This window comes from Cryptomeria japonica, chromosome 10 (assembly GCF_030272615.1).
Source record: "Cryptomeria japonica chromosome 10, Sugi_1.0, whole genome shotgun sequence".
Classification (NCBI taxonomy): Eukaryota; Viridiplantae; Streptophyta; class Pinopsida; order Cupressales; family Cupressaceae; genus Cryptomeria; species Cryptomeria japonica.
Window position 1 is genome coordinate 24,452,184 of NC_081414.1, and position 21,293 is coordinate 24,473,476.

At 34.9% G+C, this 21,293-nt stretch overlaps 1 protein-coding gene across 3 annotated transcripts in view; it reads left to right on the forward strand.

Annotated features, from left to right (window-relative positions):
* The first annotated feature begins 11,410 nt into the window (after positions 1-11,410).
* LOC131044277 (4-alpha-glucanotransferase DPE2) overlaps positions 11,411-21,293 on the forward strand; it is a 62,159-nt gene continuing 52,276 nt past the window's right edge. Inside the window, exons 1-6 of one of the 3 annotated variants that reach the window (XM_059212114.1) lie at positions 11,411-11,772; positions 11,902-12,242; positions 20,022-20,166; positions 20,383-20,438; positions 20,642-20,769; positions 21,079-21,208. In XM_059212114.1, coding sequence (XP_059068097.1) covers positions 12,042-12,242; positions 20,022-20,166; positions 20,383-20,438; positions 20,642-20,769; positions 21,079-21,208 — 660 coding nt within the window. In that variant the 5' untranslated portion in view covers positions 11,411-11,772; positions 11,902-12,041. Of the gene's footprint in view, positions 12,243-20,021; positions 20,167-20,382; positions 20,439-20,641; positions 20,770-21,078; positions 21,209-21,293 lie in introns of all 3 variants that reach the window. The other 2 variants (XM_059212113.1, XR_009359062.1) reach the window with 2 other exon arrangements.

Genomic DNA, 21,293 nt, shown 5'->3' on the forward strand with positions numbered 1-21,293 from the left:
ATATATATGCATCTCTGCCAAGTAGGTGAAAACCTGGCAAACAGGCGCCTCTTGTACTCAAGCGCTTCATCTATCAACGCAACGTTGACATTCCTGCTTTCATGCATCTTTGCTTTCGCTTGTACATATCTTTTGGTCACTTTCGTGACATCATGGTTCGTTGGAACCCTCATGGCTTGAAACCGATCATTGTCATAGTCTTAGGGTAATCGACATAGCACTTCACATGTCTTAAGCAATATTAATCAAGTCAACCTTACGTCAGTAAAAACTGGTCATCCACTCCGAGTCAGTTACCTGTCTCCTGACTACTGAAGAGTTTTATCACTGAGTTAACAGACAAAACAACAAAATGGAAAACAATCACTAAACAGTTTGAGCTATGCATGCAAATTTTCTTTGTGTGTTGTCTTTTATATTGGTTTTCGGTTATTATCCCTCCGAGTAACTCGAGGAAGTCTATTGTGACTAAGAGGAGCAAGGATTGGGGCATAATATTTTCTTTGTTTTCTGCTTGAAGGAATGATTCCAATGATCTGGAAACATCTAAATTAGCTGGGTGTCTGTGACAAGAGCCTTCACATCAAGGTGAAATCGCCACACATACCTCGACTCCGCTTATTTGAATGCTACAGGGAGGTTCCCATCATTTCTTTGTCTGTTTTGAGGAAATTTCTTTATCATGCAATCCGAGTCCCTACGAAATCTGTCTAAGGATATGAACGAAAAAAGGTCATTGCGGACAATATCCTTAATATTGCACATGAAAAGAAATGAACTCTATTCTGCCTGCTATAATTGTAAAACGCTCAATGATGACAATTAAGCTTTTCAAAGTCCAGTGACTAGGTTTAGGTTGCATCTCATCTTGCATTTCATTATGTATTTTGTGAATTTGGAGTGATTTCGGTATAGTAACAATGCTTCCTCTTTGTCTGTTGAATGAGAGTTGGAGCGTCATCATTTCTTCGCTAAGTGGTCTCTTTTCATCATTTCTCTAATCGAGTACTTGTGTTTTGAGATGTTTAGCTGCATACATGAGCATCTTATATAGATTCATACATTTCATTTTATACTTATTTGCATTCATATTATTGCATGAAGAAAAATAAACATTTGCATTACTAGTTACTCATACTCATTCATTTATGTGCATATGAGAAAGAAAAATAAACATCCATATTCCATTTGCATTCATTCATTCATCTATGCTAAAAAGAAATGCATACATATAGAATAAAGCATATAGAACAACATCTCATAACTAATCAACACAAGTATGATGAAATCAAATCACGAGCTTGTAAATCGGCTGTCTTGAGTCCATTTTTGGGATCGAAATCGAAAATCGAGATCATTTTGCTAGTCAATTTCAAAATTTGGACCACTTAGCGCTCTTTTCATCAAAAGCTCATTCTCTCTTCTGTTGCACTCAATTTCAATGTTGAATCTCAATTTAATTTCTACAAATTAACTTTGCGCTCAATTTCTCGCTAAATTTTCAAAAATTCCTCTGAATCAATTTGTGCTCAAACAACTTATCAACGCTAAAAAATTGCCTATCATCATGTACCCTCGCTATTTTTCGATTTCGCTCTCGAGGGGGCATACCCATGACCTTATGACCTCACATTCTTCAATGTCGAGAAAATTTTCAAATCTTCATCGAAAGTCGAGCAAATAAAAATCTTTTCAACTAAAGAAAATCAAATAAGACCTCATCGCTAGGGGCATCTCAACTTCATCGCTTTATATAAAGTTGAGATTTATCGATCATCTAAATCAAATCAATCTCTAGGGGCATATCAGTTTCATCGCTTCATATCGAGCTGATATTTGTCTTTTATCTGAATCAATCTCTTTACATTAATCAGTTCCATCGCTTTTCATCAAGCTGATTTTTCGTTTAAACTCAATCAAGGGTTTAAAGAGTATCTTTAATCATGCTAAGTCTAAACATGTGTTACGTTTTATTCGTTTCTTAATCAAGCTGAATAGTTTATCTTCATCGTATCTTGATCAATCAAGTTCAAGATCGTTTTTTATCATCACTCACTGTATCTAAGTTCAATCAAGTTCTAGATCAGTAAGATCCACTTCTTGAACAATCAAGTTCAAGTTCGGTATCTTTTGTTTTCTATCATTCCCAAGTTCAATCAAGTTCCGAAACGGTATCATGTTAATCAGACTTTATTCAGATTTGTCGCTTCGAATCAAACTAAACACCTCACTTTTTTATGTAGTTCGTGATCAATCAAGTTCAGAATTGACATCTCCTAGACATCAAATTTTCTTTGAACTAGCGCGCTGCTCGCACATTAATTCAAAGAGGGGCAAATGTAATACCCTAAAAATGGTCATCTAAACCATGGGCCCCTAATCTCGACAATGTCACCAAGGTCCTAACCAAAGGCAATTAAATAAATCTTGAGCACACAATTAATTCCTAAAATCATCAAATGTCACATGGCAAATCAATCACTCAATATTAATTAAATATTTATTTAATTAATTAATCATTTCAAGTAAATCATTTTAAACAATTAGCTTATTTATTTTAATTAAATATCCTAGCATATTTAATTAAATAAATCAAATTGCCATAAATCTTCAAAAAAGGAAACAAATCAAGAAAGAGGAATTAATTCAATTAAATAAATCAATTGAGCACAAATCTTCAAAAATGGAAATAAATCAAAAAAGGAATTAATTGACCAAGAAAGGAATTAATTGAGAAAAGAAATCAATTGGAGATAATCTCAAAGAAAGCAATTAAAACAATTAAATATTAAAATTGAATGAAATAGATAATAAATCAGTTTTTTCTTGATTTTATCTTAATTTTAGTTCAATTTCCTTTAAATCAGTTTTTTCTTGATTTAATCTTAATTTTAGTTCAATTTCCTTTAAAACTGAGAAAAGCATCCAATCACATCAATTCACCTGGATTGTGCTTCCTCTTGGAAAATCTTGACCGCTCATCATCATTTGATCTCAACCGTTGGTTTCTTTCTGAATTTTCTATAAATTCAGGCTCATCTCTCATTCAAAGAGAGGCTGGAGAATATATCGTTATTATACTGTTTTTGCTCTAGGATTCATTGACATAGTGCATATTAATTGTTTCATATTGATTAAATCATTTAGCTTAATATTGCAAAAATCTTGTTAGATTAATATTGCATACATCTAGCATTCATCATGTTCATATAGATAAAATCCTTCGTCTTGATGTTGTCTAGTCACTGGCATTGCTAAATAATCTGAGAGCAATCTTATACTCGCATCTTTTAGAAGGCAATGGGTTGATTTGTTATGGTTTATTATTCATTGATTATATCTGATTAACCATGCATGTAGTGACTTGGTTGAAGTGTTGTGTCTTGCAGATACAGATTCTTATTCCACTTTTCACACACACACTTAGCAAGCTCCTTAAAGGTGTTTATAAACACCATTGATTTCTTGTTGTATTTCTATATGCTTAAGATGAGGTAAGTCCATTTAAAATTGAAATAACTTTCAACTTGATTTCATAGAATAGAAGTTGACTTTAAACACAAAGTGCCATTTTACACTTCTCCCTTCCTAGATAAAAATTGAGTTTAGTTTGCTATTCATCAAAATATTAAAAACCCATATCTTATACCAAAACATCATTTTTAATAACAAAACAATAAATTTTAATCAAAAGCCATCAAATTATAATAACCCTAATCCATTTTTTATCATTTCAAGAACTCAAATTATAAATATAAAATACTAATTACATCTAATTACCCCATTTAATTAAATAACTTGTATAACATATGTAATTTTTATATTGTTTTGAACATGAAAACATGAATTAGATAATTAAAAAACTCTTGGATACCATTTTCACGCTTATGTGAGGATAAAATGAAATAATTTTAATTATGTCCACATCTAAAATGATCTATATGAGCACTGGTTACACTATTGTTTTTAACCACTCAAATATTCATGGGATATGTGATATCCTTTAGAAGGTTAATCATCTTGCCAATTTTTGTTAGCAACTCTTCCAAAAATTTTAATTTATTTTCTTCAAATAGTTCTACCATGAGTCACATTTTAATGTTTCCTCGTAATTTTCTCATATGTCCCTGTAACTTGGGCATTCAAAGATGAAATCTTCTTCTATTTTTTCCACCCTCATGGTGCAAAAATTTTAAACCCTTTCTTCTCATTCTTCTTTGGGTTTCATCTATTTGCTTGTTTCAAATCTAATCTTGGAGGAGCTAACTCTTAGTTGAGAAATGAGTATATTTTGCTTCACTTGGTTTTAGCCCCTATATAAGATTTTTTTGTAATCCTCATACACCAAGTTGAAACCTATAATATAATGTTGTCATTTTCTACTTATTTTCTTCTTTGATGTCACAACTCTAAAAAAAATATTTGAACATATATTTAAATATGTCTTTGTTGAAGTTTAGGGATTCATTTAGGTTTGTGTCTCATTTATTCATCTACTTGTGATTCTATTTCATCCCCATTTTCTTCTTTCTAAGAAACTCTTCATCTCTTACAACCTAATGCCACCTAACAATCTTCATGTTTTCTATCTTTTTCAAGTAACATAGTGACTTGATCATAACAATTTATTCTAAAGGGAAAGTTCTTATCTCTGTAAGGATAATTTCATAGGGAACTAAAGCTTTACTTTTGAAATTGCTAGTGATTAGATGCTTTTGGATCCTTTTTTTTTCCTCATTTCAAACTTGATGTTCCACTAGCCCATACCTCACAACCATATAACACCACCAAAGTGACAAATAAAAAACATAGAAACTTGGTTGTCCTCCAATCCCATGGCTTACCATTCCTACACCTATTTCAAAGTGCACAAAGAGTTCTCCATTTTCCTTGTATTTTTTGCATCCTACATGTGTCTCAGTTGAGTTGGCTACGAAATTCAAGGCTAAGATACTTATATTCTAACATGCCACTTCAAGATAATCTCCTTCTAATTGAATATCAAAATTATTCTTCCTTTTCAAAGAGGAAAACATATTTTTGGTTTCAATAATATTCACCAATATCACTTTCACATCTTTACAAAAGAGCTCTAAAGCTTGCAAGTGATCTCTCAAACCTTGGGTTATCTTTTCCAATAGAATCAAACCATTAGCATAAAGTAATAATTTGACCATATAATTGGTCAAGTGGGCCCTCTCACCCCTTGGTATATTTATCCAATCATCTAGCTTGTCAATGTATAGGTCAACAAAATTGGAGGTAGAGGGCAACCTTATTTGATGCATATATCACTCTTGAAAACTTCAGACAACCTTTCTTGTGTTGTAAATTAGTCTTGCTCATACAATATATGAATTGTTGCCTTTTAATGTTTTGACACTCCAAGCTCCTTCATTCTATTCTATAATTTTCTTCTAAGAACTATGTCAAATGCCTTCCTCAAGGGAACACTACACATCTCTTTTTTTCTCCCAAACCTTTTCAACTAAGTGTTTGTGTGTGCCAAAATGATTGAGAGTTGAGTATTTGGGTTTAAATCTTGCTTGCCCTACTATTGTTGTTCTAAGCTTCTCAACCCAATCACCAATATTTATGTTTAATAATGTTTCCAAATATTTTGCAAAGAGAGGAATGATCATGATAGTTTAATAATTTAAGAGACAATTTACATCCCCAATTTTTGAACAAATGTATGATTACACGAGCTTTCCACTTTGTTGGGAAACCTTTTTGAATAGCCTCTATGTTTTTTTTTCACTTGAGGTTGATGCAAGAGTGCCCCATGGTGTAAGGGCAATCTTGTATCACCCAAAAAAATATTTTCCTTTTGTATTGTAGGTTTTTTAGTTGTTTTGGAGCCCATGATGACACTTACGAGGTGCAAGATAGTTATAGTTTTTAAAAGACAAAAACAAAATTCACATTATATTTTTAGTAAGACAACCTATACAGACACGTATGGATATGAAAACTGGCCCCAAGGAGCGAGATTAAAAAATAAAGTAGTGACCAATGAAAGAACCATCTCAATATCTTATATCGTTTTAGAGAGACGAAAGTTTTCATCCTAGGAAATTTCTTCTATAACATTTCAAACTCAAATTTGAAGACTTTGGAAGCCTAAAAAAAGCTTAAAATAGAAAAAATGATCTTAGATCATTCCTATATTGTAGATTTCATCACTAGCTTTCCAACAATGTATTATAATTTTAGCAAATTGAACCGTCGAGTCACAAGTTAAGGTTCCCAGAAGTTGTGCTACCAAAATTCAACTTTCAAATGAAAATTCTTCCTATGGAGAAAAATAATGGTGACCAAGGAGGAAGAGGAAGGTTTGGATGAGGACATTGAAGAGGACGATTTTATGGAACCTATTTCCAATATGGAGAAGAGGGATGTCAAACATACAAGTATAGACACTATCAAAGAAGGACAAATAAAAGATTTGAAGGCAATGCACAAGTTGCACATGTAGATGAGGATGGTGAATTTAAACATTGTAGAGATGCAAAAATAGCAAAAGTTATTTTCACGAGGAAAGTCTTACTAAATGAGGAGAAATATCTCGATTGGAGGAAGAGTTTATTTCACCCAAGGTGTAAATGTGAAGGTAAGGTTTGTAATTTTTTTTTATCTTAGAGGAGATTGTTAACAAATTGCAGTTGGAGAGAAGGCGTCATCCACATCCATATTATATTGCATGGCTATAGAAGGACCATAAAGCCTTGGTCAATGGGTAGTGTTCAATGAAGTTCATGATTGGGAATTACCATGATGAGGTGTCATGTGATACCATGCTCATGGATGCATGTCATATATTATTAGGGGGGTTGTGACAATTTAATCAACATGTATTACATGATGGGTATGCCAAAACTTATTCATTGACAAAGAATTGAGTTTTCCACAAGTTGAATCCGATCAAAGAAATGGAAGAAAAGGTACATATATTAGTGCAAGAATTTGTTTAATTGATTATAGTAAAATTATAGATGGTATGAAACACAAGCATATGTGTTATGCATTAGTTCCTAGAGTTAATCAAGAAGAAGACAAAGAGATACTAGTATAAGTCTCAAATTAATTAGAGGAGTTTCGTGATGTTGTGTCAGATAATGTACCTGAGGGTTTTCCACTAGTGAGGAAGATTAGTTACTAGATGGATTTGATACCACGATTTAGTTTGCCAAATGAGACAGCCAATAGAATGACTCCAACAAAGAATGTGGAGGCGCATAGACCTTCAAGAGCTATTGAAGAAAGGATTGATCCAAGAGAGCTTGAGTTCATGTGTGGTACTTATAATAGTAGCACCAAAGAATGATGGAGAATGGAGGATGTGTATGGAATCTCAAGCCATTAACAATATTACAATCAAGTATATATTTTTGTTACCAAGGATGGATGACATTATGGATAATTTGAGTGGAGACAAGTACTTCACAAAGATTGACTCGAAGATTAAGTATCATCATATCCCTATCAGAGAAGGGGATGAGTGGAAGACAAAAATAAAGACTAAAGGGGGCTTTTATGAGTGGTTACTCATTCTATTTGGTCTAACCAATGTACCAAGCATATTTATGCAACTTGTGAATGAGGCATTGAAAGAATTTTTGGGAAAATTTATTATTGTTTATTTGGATGAAATTTTGATTTCCAGTAAGACATTGGAGGAGCACTTGATGCATATTTGAAGAGTTTTTTAGAAGCTCAATGAGGAGAAGTTGTTGATTAGTTTATTTAAGAAATGCAATTTTGTGAAGGAGTTGGTATATTTGGGATTTTTTTAATCTCGGTTGAGGGTCTTAAGATGGATCTAGAGAAAGTGAGGGATTTCATTGAATGGGCTACACCAAGGAGTATTACAAAGGTAATATCATTTATGGTCTAACAATTTTTTATAAAAAGTTTATTAAGAGTTTGAGTAGTATTTATGCAAACCCTCAATAGAGACAATGAGAGGGGAATGAAAGGAGTCTAAGTAGACTACATGAGTAGCCAGGAAATTTTTGGTATATTGAAGAAGAAAGTCACAAAGCAACTTGTTTTGTCACTTCTATATTTCAATAATGTATTTTAGGTAGATTGTGATGCTAGTGATAGTTTCATAGGAGCTATTTTGAGTTAGGAAGTTAAGCTTGTTGTCTATTTTAGTGAGAAGCTTAATGATTCCAAGAAAAATTATCATGTCTAGATTAGGAGATTTATGCTTTGAAGAAATGGAGACATTAGTTGTTGCCAAAAGAATTTGTTTTATATACAGATCATTAGACTTTTTAGTATCTTAATAGTCAAGAAAGCTTGAATCAAAGACACTTAAAATAGGTTGATTTTTTATAGAGTTGAAACTTTTATTTTGAAGAACGAGAGTGGAAGGTCAAATAGAGTTGCAGATGCCTTTAGTAGAAGGAAAACTTTGTTGGTGGAGGTGAAGATAGAGGTTGTTGGGTTTGATGAACTCGAGAGTTTGTATCTTGCTTTATAGAGGCTTAGGGAGCTTGCTTAGAACTTATTACTTTGGATAGGATGAAATGGTTGTATTTCTTAATCCAAAATGAAATGTTGTTTAGTGGAAGCTAGATGTACATTCTGAGAAGTTTTATGAGAGAGAAACCAATCAAGGAGAAGGATAGTGGAGGATTGGCTAGACAATTTGGTCAAGATAAAACCATTGGTTTTGTTAGTGAGAATTATTATTGGCCACAATATAACAAGACGAAGTTTGTGTAAAGTTGTAGAGCATGTAGATGACCAAAGGTGTAAGTCAGAACATTGGGTTATATCAACCACTATATATACCACAGAGACCTTGAGAAGATATTAGTATGGATTTTGTTCTTGGTTTACCAAGGACACAAAGGGAACATGACTCAATGTTTGTGGTGGTTAAAATATTTTCAAACATGGCACATTTCATTCCATGTTATAAGACTGATGATGCTATTCACATTTCATAGTTGTTTTTTAGAGAGTTGGTAAGAATACACGTCCTATTGAAGAGCATAGTTTCAAATAGAGATACCGAATTTGTTGGGTACTTTTGGAGAACCTTATGGAAGAAGTTGAAGATGGATTTGAAGTTTAGTTTTGCACACCATCCATAGATTGATGGACACATACATGTGGTGAATAGAAGTTTGGGAAACTTGTTGAGATGCGTAATAGGAGATAAGCCTAGAAGGGATTGGATTTTATTTTAACATAGACAAAATTTGCTTACGACAATTATGTCAATAAGAGTACAAGTAAGTCCCCATTCTAGATTGTATATGGTAGTAGCCTGAGGAATGCTTCCAAGTTGATGAAGATAAATAAGGTAGAAAAGAGCAGTGCAGATGCTAAGGACTTTGCAAAACACATGATAAACTTGCACGAAAAATTAAGAAAGCACATTAGTAAGATGAATTTTCAGTACAAGAGAAAAGACAAATCAAAAGCAAAAGTTTAGAGAATTTAATGTCGGTGATGAAGTTATGGTTCATTTGAGGAAAGAAAGGTTTCCTTTGGGAACATATAATAAGTTAAAAATTAAGAAGTTTGGACCATGTAGGATTGCAAAGAAACATGATTTAGGAAATGCATATGAGGTGGAATTGCCCAGTGTAATTAAGTTGAGATGGAGTAACATGAAGGAGGCATTGAAGAGAGACTAGCAAAAGCACAATGGATTATTTTGGCATCTACTCTAGAGAAGGAAGAGATAGAAGAAAACTTGGATAGTTGTGTAGGCAGAAGTACAAGAAACATGTAGTATGAAGAATATTTGGTTAAATAGAAAGGAAGGCCCATTGGAGATTCATCTTGATTGTCTAAGGTAGAGGTTGACCATCTTAGTTTTCATCTAGGACCAAAGATGTGACAAGGTCACTTCTTAATTACCCTAGGTGTTTGATGCAAGAGAATCTAGTGACATAAGGGCAATCTCGCATCACCCAAAAAAATGTATTTTCCTTCTATTTTGTAGGTTTCTTTAGTTGTTTTAGAGCTCATGATAAGCCTTATGAGGTGTAAGATAGTTAGAAGTTTGGAAAGGCCAAAAATAATCACATGCTATGTTTAGCAAGTCAACCTATATAGACATGTATGAACATAAAAATTGACTTCATGAAGTGAAATTGAAAACTAAAGTGAATGGTGAAAGAATCATCTCAATATTTTGTAATGTTTGGGAGATATTAAGTTTTTGTCTTGAAAATTTCAAATTCAAATTTGAAGACCTTAGAATCCTTAGAAAAAGCTCAAAACTGACATTTTGATATTGTATAACTATTTGCAAGCTTTCCAATGATGTATTATAATAGAAATTTGGATGCTTGAGTCAAAAGTTATGGCGGTTGGAAGTTGTGCTACCAAAATTCAACTTTCAAATGAAAATTCTTCCTAGGTGAGAAGATGAATTGTTAAACTTTCTTTAACATTCCAAGGAGATTATTGGTTCCAAATAAGAGGGGAGCAAAGGTCATAGAGGACAAATCCATCAATGTAGATTGTGGCTTCGAATTGTAGAGTTTTTTTAGGGAATTGATTTTCTTTGTAACGAGTCAAGCCCATGTGGTCGTAGCATTATAATTTCTAAATATGTAATTTCATTTTATTGATGAAATTGAAAGTAGATTGTTTTTATTCTTCCATTTTTTGTGCTAATATCTCTTGTTGTGCTATGTGTAAGTGTTGGGTGCAATAGCCCTTAATCAAAGGTGCTAGGGTTTTAGCTCCCCACTTTGGTTACTTTTCTTAAAGATTGTTTCTCTTGAACCATCATGAACAATTTTTCATTGACAAACGTTAGAAGCGAATCTTTCTTATTTTCATGTTTATACAATTGTGTTGCTATATGTACAAAATCTCTTTAATATATTATTACTTCATTATTTTGTAAATATTATTAATTTCATCATAGAAGTTGTTCCAACCTTTTTTTTTCTTTCATAAAATTCCATCCAAAATCTATTTAATTCAGATTCCTTTAAATAGACCTACTCCTTTTTAGTTCTTGAATATTCTTCTTTCCTTATTGTCACCAATTATTCGCACATTTTGTTTTCTCTTTTATTTTATTCTAAAGTGAACTCTTTTGTTTTTATTTAATGCTTCTCAAAGTGCGTGCAATAGCTTCTCACCTGTGATAAAAAATCTAGAGAAATATCAGAGCTACCTTTAGTACCCTTTTACTTTTGCTAATTAATGCTGCTATAAATTCTTTGCTGATTTTACTTAATCAAAAAAGATGCTTCCTTCCTATTGGAGGTTCACCTTGAACGGTCCAATTAAACTCGTCATGCTAATCGTCCCTTCTTCATTAAAATTTCATCTGATACATAATGAAGTCTTCTATTTCAACTCCTCCCATTAGTTTTTACTGTCCAGATTTAAGGACAAACAGAATTTCTGGAAACAATGTAGCAGCTTGTGACGTGCAATCAGATTCACCCTTCGTACGCCAGATATTTCGAGGCGATTACAGACAACGTTGCAGAATATCATAGATTTGTCTCTTCGTCAAACTGACAGTCATACATGGAAGACAAAAACAAGGAAATTATTGTGTCCATAACCTTAGCTCTTTCGTCTCGAGATGGTCTACTGAAAAAGTGCGTCAAATCAAATATCAAAGGCGGGGCAAACGCTGGCCATGTGTCCTCAAATGAATAAATAATGAAATTTAAGTTCTTCACGTTTTCGCAAACGGTCTAGTGTGGGTCGTTGAGCATTCTTCATCCTCGTTCTTGCGCCTGTTATATATAGACACCTCTTCAACTTCTCGCAGTTAGCTCCCATTGACACCGCGCTTTGAGTCTTGCAGCTTCAGTCTTTCAGTACTTTCATTAAAAATATACAATAAATATTCTTCATTTTGCCTTACTGCTTTCTGTTGTTCAACAATGGCGAGCGCAGGAGTCGAAGCCCCGTTCAAGCGCATTCGCAAGATAAATCTGAGGTTCAGAATTCCCTACTACACGCAATGGGGAGAAAATTTGGTGGTGTGCGGTTCGGATCCAGCGGTCGGAGGTTGGGACGTGAATAAGGCGGTGCGTATGGTGCCGTATCACCAAGGGGACATTCTTTACTGGCATGCGACCCTCACCGTTGCACACGACTTCTCCTGCAACTATAATTATTTTCTCGTGGATGAACAGCGCAATGTTCTCAAGCAGGAATCTGGCAAACGACAAACTTTTACTTTGCCTCAAAGTCTTCCCGACGGAGCGTCTGTTGATGTTTACGATCTGTGGCTGGTAATTGTTATTATTTTAAAGTTCTAAAATATTCTGTATGTTTTTCCTGCAAATGAAAATGTTGACAGAGCAGAATCCGCATAAAGGAAAAAAGTCTCTGTGGCTGGTAATTATTATTATTTTAAAGTTCTGAAATATTCTGTATGTTTTTCCTGCAAATGAAAATGTTGACAGAGCAGAATCCGCATAAAGGGAAAAATGTCTTAGAGCTTGACTTTTGTCGAAGCCTAAGTTATACCTCATTCATATGGAAGGAGATTCCTTTAAGGGTTGTAACTTAAATTAGGGTAAACTGCGATTGTTGTGTGTTAAATTAGGGTTTTCCTGTCCCGTTTCGTGCCCTTTTCTTCTTTATTGATGCTTTCCATTCGAACTTTGTGTTTTTAATTGCTTGTTCTGATACATTCGCTCTATCTGTGTGATTAGAGACTTCTTTTGCGAATGTGTATGAATGATATTCGAAGGAATTCTCTCGGACGTTTCTACCATGCTATTTGTGTTTGTAAAATCTAATTTGTGGTCCATTAATAAATCAGACAAGTCTTATTTGCTGGTTTCCACTAAACTATGCGTCATTCTATAAGTTTTACCTTTCCGCCTTTCAAACGATGGGGTCTAAAGTTAGATTGCATATTCGTTATTTGTAAACATTGGCCATTCGACAGAATCTCGTCATTTTTACATCACTACGGTGCTACATCTCCCTTTCCCGATGGCCACCGGGGGTTCGAACATGAGGTCATGCTCTTACGAATGTACCCCATTACGATTCTATTATGACCTCACCATATATCTGTTGGTGTTATGAACCGCCTGAAGTAGCTGGGTGACTTGAATCTTCTCACACTCTTAGAAACATTGTCCATCGGTATTACAGCAGAGTCTCATCCCATTTCCTCCAGAGTTATGGATTTTCGTTTTACAGTGCGTAGATTTTAACCCTGGTTATCCTTTTAGGAACCTTATAAGCTTGGACCTGTCTTATTCTATATTAACAAGTTATAAAAGTAATTTTGTAGCTTGGATGAAATTCTCTGCTTTTTGACATTAAAATAACCCTTTCGTAAGATGCAACCTTTAGGATATCAATTACAGTTCACGAGTAATGTAAATAAATGGAATCAAATATAGTTTTCTGGTTCGTCTTGAATCTATTGATTGAGAATAGTGATTGCAATTCATGACGTTTTACAGAAAAAATGGAAACTGAGTTATTTGCTGGTTGGGACTAAACTCTCTGGTATTCTATGCTAACAAGTGTAAAACAGACTAAATTCGGGTTTGGATTAAGCTCTGTGGTCTTTTATGTCAACAAACTCAAAAAGAGTAATTTTATGGTTTGGGTTGAATAATTTTTTTTTTTTTCTTATTTTAATTATATATTTTCCCCTGCTTTTGTGAACTTTTGATTTTGCAAAGGTACAAACATTTAAAGTTTTCCAGAACATGAGAGCCTTCAAGATGATGATTTGCAATCCATCACCAAGAAGAGGCTGCTTTCTGGTTTGAATTGATATATTTATCGGTCTATGTCAGCACGTCCAAATAAGATAATTTGGTGGTTTGGACAAAATTTTGTTTTACTCAATTCTAAATTTGTTGTTCCTTGGGTAACTTTCAAACATTGTATAAGACACCCAAAAGTAATTAGTAAGGTACAAATTCATACTGGTTCTTGTAAGATAAGAGGCACTAACTATGGGATCACAATTACAGTTCACGAATACTACAGACAGTGGAAACAAAGATATTTTCTAGTTTGGATTGAATTCTGTATTGTTCTATATGTTAAGAAGTGGAATAGAGTAATTTTCTGGTTTGGACTAACTTCTCTGTTATTTATTGTCAATTTCCCCCTTCCTTTGGGATCACTACAATGCAAAATCATATATCCAAAAAAGTGACTTGACTACAAATTGATCTGGTTTATTGTATAAGAGAGAAGGTTGCATTTGTAAGATTTCAGTTTATAGCATGGAATCTCTAGCCAAGAACAAATGCCTTAAAAACTATTTACAACAACCTATTTGCTCAAAGAAATGACCACAACATTAATGAACAAAATCTGGCTATTCCATTTATCAAAGTGTAAACAATAAATGCAATGAAGTTGTATTTATAGAAAATACGAGGAGAAGAGGATGACTACTCACCTTCAAGAAATGTGACCCCCAAGGAATGAGGCAATCCGTTACTCTCCAAGAAAGTAAGTGTAACTCCTATTGAAGAGGGCGCCATCTCGTAATGCTCCAAAAAGGAGAAGCATAACTTAACCTATGGTGTAATGAATCCATAACTACACCAACAACATTAAAGACAATTGTTTTGTGCTTGTCAATTATCAATTACAAACATCAAGATTCTATCACAAATATGAAATATCAAATATTACAACAACAGGGAATTGTCATTGATTTGAGGAGCGTGTAGTTGGTGTAACCCAGTTATTTGGAGCTGGTAGGTTTCCTTATTGATTATTCTATTGCCAACCCTTACTAGAAACTTTCTTAGAAGTTATCTCGAGTTTTATCTATCTTTGGCTTTACCATTTTGTTTTCCAATATTTACATACCTTCTAGGATATTTCTTTCCAACAACTTCTTGTTGTGCTTGAAATTTTGTGCTTGCCTTTATGTATGCATTTGCTATGGTCATCCATGCAAGGAAGCATAGGTAGTGAAATCAACTTCCTATGATAATCTTGAGAATAGTGTACAAAAAAGTTTAAAATCTGATCTAAACTATTACAGAAAATACGCAGAAAGTTAGGAACACATATAAAAGCATAAATAATACAACACATAACACTGGTATTGCATGAGGAAAACTCTTTTGGGAGAAAAACCCCACTCCAAAACCTGCTCAATGTATCATCAAATCAAACAAGAGATTACAAGACACTTCCAGACCAAACTTTTACAGAGGTTTCATCAACATCAAATTCTAGAGTAATTTTGGTACCTGCAAATTCATCCAATATGATATACAACTCCAAGCACCCAATTTATATGCAAATATGAAATATTCTTCCTCACGCTTTTTGTGAAAACTAAGTGTTAATGATAAATTAATGTGATGCAATTTGATTTACAGCAAGGATTGTTCACATTGCGACTCCCAAACGGATGAATACAAAATGCAATGAAATTGTGATAGGAAGATTTTCTTTTGAAATTCAGAAATGGAGATTACACAGTCTGAAATTATAAACAGTCACTCCAGATTTGTGCATAACATAAACACGAACATGACTGCGGACAGCTTTGATTGACTCGGACTTTTGCTGTAGAGGACGGCTATGGTTGTTCCAGACATGCAGAAGTTATCAGACCTATCGCTGAAGAGAAAGATTGTCTCAGACTTGTTTAACACCTTCAGTTCGCTGCTTTTTGGCATTGAGGACCCTCAACTGTGCTACGATTCTCAGAACTACCATTCAAACTGCATTTTTCCTTGGTAATTCTGCTGCTACTGGGCACCTGGGTGTTTATAAGCTAATCAAACCTTTTGCTGGCCCAGCTGAAGGAGAAATCTGATTCCAATATCTGCCATGGCCTTGCTGATAAATACGACTGAATGAAAAAACACTCAAATTGCTTGGGGTTTCGTCCAAGCATGCAACTCCCAGGGTTTGCGTCCTGAAAAGCTGAAAGGCGATTCTTGCAGAGAGAGAGAAAACAAATAAATATGGTGAATAATGAACTCTTGAACCATCGATTCCAATATATAACCATCTCTTCCAAAAAGCATTCGAACTTCATGAATTTCGACTTAGGCTCTTAATATTAATAATTGCATTTTATTGACTTTAATGCCCACCTTGTGAAGTTCGCCTAGGAAGGGTAATGATATAACTTAAAATGGCCCTCATTAAGGAACATAATGAATAATTAAATTCAAATGTATTGTTACTTTAGCTTTTTGGGCTCATATTTTATTATTCTCATATTCCCTTATTATTCATTTAGTCTTCTAGCCTCAGGGAATGGAAAAGGCTAGAGACTTCCTCTCTGCTTATTCCTCACTCAGAAGGGGACATTACAGCCATCCCTTCCCGGAATTGCTGGTCCTCCAATAATTGTAGATTAGTATGCTGTAAAATCTCTTCACCTTCCCATGTTGCATCCTCAATTGGTAAGTCCTTCCATTCTATCAAATATTCCGGAACCACCTTGTTTCTCAAATTCCTCTCTCTCCAATCAGCAATACCTTTCAGGAACTAGCACCAGATTTCCTTCCTCATCAAATGGGGGCAGCTCTGGAGATGCAACTGTATGCTGGCCCAATGCCTTCTTAAGGCAAGAGACATGGAAAACATTATGAATCTTACTGCCTTTTGGCAGTTCTAACTCATATGCAACTTCACCGACTCTCCTTAGTATCCTGCAGGGCCCATAGAAACATGGTTTTAGTATTTCTGCGCCACTCTTCTTTAGTGTGGATTGCATGTATGGCTGTAGACACAAGAAAACCAAGTCCCCAACCTGAAATGATCTCTCAACTTTATGCCTGTCTGCATGCATTTTTTGTTGATTTTGAGCATGCTAAATGTTATCCTTTAGTGCCCTGAGAATATCCTAATAGTTCTGCATCGTTTCCTTCGCACAAGGGACCTTGCTTTCATTAAGAGCCAAATCCACAAAAGATAATGCATCATACCCGTACAAGGCCCTGAATGGAGTCATGCTGATTGACATACGAAAGGTGGTATTATAACAATACTCACCTAAGTGAAGCCATCTAATCCAAGCACGCTGCTGTCCAAAAACATAATTTCCAAGATAGCCCTCAATCCACTTGTTTACAATTTCTATTTGTCCATCTGTTTGAGGGTGGTAGCTGGTGCTTGGTGTCAATTCTATACCTGCCAATCGGAACAACTCTTGCCAAAACATACTGATAAATCGGTTGTCTCGATCACTAACTATGGTCTTAGGAAGATCATGCAACTTGATCATCTCTCTGAAAAATAAATCCGCAACTTGAGGTGCTGAATAATCTGTAGCAATGGCAAAAAAATGTGCATACTTTGTTAACCTGTCCACAACTACATAGATGCAATCTTTCCCCTGAACTCGTGGAAGTCCTGTAACGAAATCCATGGATATTCTTTCCCACTTCTGTTTAGGTATAGGCAATGGTTGTAGAAGGCCTGTAGGATAGGTGTGTTTTGACTTGTTTTGTTGACAAGTCAAACACTCTAACATGTTGTAACACATCATCCTTTAGATCCTTCCAGGTGAATCTCTCACACACTTGACGATATGTTTTGAAGAAACCTGGATGTCCTCCTAGAGGGGTATCGTGCAATGCCCTCATAATATTGTCCTTCAATTTAGATCTTGGTACAAGATAAATTTTGTTCTTATAATAAATCACATCATCTGCTATAGAATACCGGTCATCCTACACCTGTCCATCAACCAAATCACAAGCAAAAGTGTTTTTAGTATACTCGGCCAGCAATTGAAATTTCCAGTCAGCTGAAATCTCAGGGAGAGAGCAAAGGGTGGGTTTCCTGGAAAGGGCATCAACGACCAATATTCTTTTTTCCATTGACATATTCTACATCAAAATCATACACCTGAATCTTGCTTGCCCATTTTTGTTGCCGTTCATTGAGATCTTTCTATTCCAGGAAATACTTAAGGCTGTTGTGATTAATCCTGACAACAAATTTTGCACCCACTAGATACTGTCTAAACTTAAGCTAGCGCATGCATGATGGCTAGCATCTCCTTATCATAAGTGGAGTACAATCTCTCTGGATCTCTGAGTTTCTTGCTCTCGAATGCAATAGGGTGCTTGTTCTGCATCAGAATTGCACCAATTCCCTGACTCGATGCATCACACTCAACAACAAATAACTGTGTGAAGTCAGGTAGTGCCAACACTGGACATGTACTCATGACTTCTTTGAGTTTATCAAATGTCACTTGTGCCTCATAAGACCAATGAAAATCACCCTTCTTAGTAAGATCTGTCAAGGGTGATGCCAACTGTGAAAAACCTCGCACAAATCTCCTATAGTAACAACAAAAACCCAAGAAGTCTCTCAACTCTGATATGTTCTTCGGATGCGGCCAATCTAGTATTGCCTGTATTTTATCCTGGTGTACCTTAACACCCTCAGCCCCAATCACATGTCCTAGATAAAGAATCTTAGTCATCTCGAAATCACACTTGAAGGCCTTCATGTTTAGCGACTGTGTCTCCATGATACCCAAGGTAACATCCAAATGTTGCAAATGATCACTCCACGTCTTGCTGTATATCAAGATATCGTCAAAGAAAACCAAGATAAACTTCCGCAACTGCTCACGGAATGTGTGATTCATGCAAGACTGAAACGTTGCTGGTGCATTTGTGAGTCTGAATGGCATGACAAGGAACTCGAAGTGTCTATAGTGACAACGGAAGGCAGTCTTATGTATTGTTGTGACGTGTTCACACATTGCCCCATTGCAAATGGGGACCCCTACTTTTTGCTTTCTAGGGTTAGTTTTCTTGGTCTTTAGGTTCTCAGCTATTAGTCTTTGCATTGAAGGGTCGCTAGAGGGCTTGTTAGGATAGGATGGTCTGCTTAGGCTCAAATTGGTCAGTAGGTGGGCCAGGTCGGGGTCTCTGTTGAAAGCTTCCTCTTGGTTAGGCTTGGGTCTTGCTTCGAAGGTCGAGTCTTGATTGAGTTTGAGGAAGTCTTTTTATCATGCTAGGAATCTTGCCTTTTGGGGCCTATGTCATTGAGTTAAGGAAGTGAATGGAGGTATGTGAGCAGGCGTTCTCAAGGATTCTTCCCTTTGAAGGTTTGAGATTGGTCTAGTTGATGAATGATGTCCTTGTACTCTAGTCATTGATCGGTATAAAATTGACCTGTTTATCCTTAGGAAATGCCTAACGACCAAGCCTAGACTTGAAAACTTGAGAGTTGAATGAGAAAGTTGAGCTAGATTGACAAATTCGCTCCTGACCCTTCCAAAGGGACAGGAGCGAAATCTTCCTTTATGGCAATAACTATATCACTACAATTTAACCATCACACTATGCCAATACTGGCAGATAATTAGTTTTTCCCTTAAACTTAGCCATTTTTCAACGTTTTCTCAATTTATGGAGATTTGTTGAGTATGTGTTTAGGCAAAAAATGACTTGCCATGTTTGTGTCAAGTATGAGTGTAAACGCTTCAGTTGAAACTAGGGTTTGTTTGTAGCAAAGCTGATCATTGTGTTTACTATCAATAGGTTGACAATCACTTCGTTATCAGTTATTTAAATGTTAACTACCATTCTCAAGGGCAGAAAGATTATGATGGTTATAAATGTCAGAATTTTATCCATAAAATGAGGAACTTGAACCAGATTCTCAACCAAACTGACCTTTTTTCTTTTCTTTTTTCTATGCTTAATTTTTATTTTTAATGACTTTTCCTTGGCTGGGCTATAGGGGATTGCTGGCTATCCCTAAGACAGTTGGGGGATGTCTAGGTATCTCCTACCTTTTCCTTGAAGTTTCTGAAACGTTTCTGTAAATTTTTTTAATAGATGATGGCCCCAGGGATATTTCCTTGTCCTCCCCATGTCCCTGAAAGGATTCTTTCTAGGTGATGTGACCCTGTGGAACATAAATTAATTCCCAAATGACTGGAATCTTAATTTGTCTTCCTATACATATATGGCTGTTTAATATATAACATTGGCTAGAGACATTTATTGTGAATGTGATCCTTTAAGAAAATTATGCTTTTTTCAACTCAATGCTAAGAAATTTCAAATATATTCCAGGATGGATCAGCCCCTTCATCCCTCCTTTCTAAAAGTGCCTTTCAGAAGGCCATCTTTCACCAAGATGAGAACAAAGAGAACCATGATGATTTGAAAGCAACCATTCAACAAGATGATTTCCTTGTAGAGACTTTCAACATGCAAGGTTAGTTGTAATTTGTTCTTCTAACTTTTATTTATCATCTAGAACGTTTAAAATTTCGATTTAAATAGTTCTAGAGACATATTAGGTTTGATATCATAGGGTAATTTTAATGTTTAGTATGTTGTCTGGAACTAAATTAACAGATTTTCATTATTTTTTATATACCTCTTTTATTATGCTAGCTGTATCTGACAACTTTGTGTTGAGATTGAGCAGACTCTGTCCTTGTTCGCTTCATGCTTTGCTGCCCAAAAATGGAAAGTGGAAAAATTGTAAGTTTTTTTCTTTTGAAAGTGGAATGTGTTGTATATGCCATGCTGGTCAATTTCTCATTGTGTTCTAATTAGATTTCGCCAAAATATTTAAGCATGTTCGTATCTGGTAAATTGTTTGTTTAAGGATTTGTTTATATTTTGTTTAAAAATTATGGAACAGTATTTTTATTTCAGAAAAATGAAAATTTTGTGTGCTGCAGGCATTCTTGACCGGCAGTGCATCAGCACTAGGGAACTGGAATTTTAAGGAGTCTGTAAGACTCTCCTATTGTGCAGATGCTTACTGGAAGGCTGATTGTATAATTAAAAAGGATGAATTTCCAATAAGATATCCTTTCATTACTAGTAGTTCCTTTTTCCCTAGCTTGAAAAAGTTGTTGCTATATTAAATTAATATCATTTTTCGTTGGTTATCATTTTTGGTGCATAACATTTTGCTATGGCAGTTTCAAATACGACTGATGAGAGTTTATTATCTGCTTCTTAAGTATTTTTTGGTGGTTTCACATCTGGAAATTTTCTGGCAATAGTGCTGTCAAGCTCTATTTGCTATTTGTATCACATCATATGATATGATGCTGCTCATTTATTGTTCAATTCTTCACCTAATTGTTTTTCTTAGCTATGAGGTTTGCACATATAAGTATTTTATCAAGGAAAAGAGCTCAAAGACCATTCCTGAAATTGGTGCTGATAGAGAGCTTAGCTGGGATTCTACTCCAAGGAGATCTGCTACAATGATTTTTCAATCAGATGGAAGCTTCAGGGTAAGGTCATTTTTAAGAACTTATTTGGAACAATTGGTTTATATATAAAATCCATTTGGAGAAGAATAATGGAAACTTATTGGAG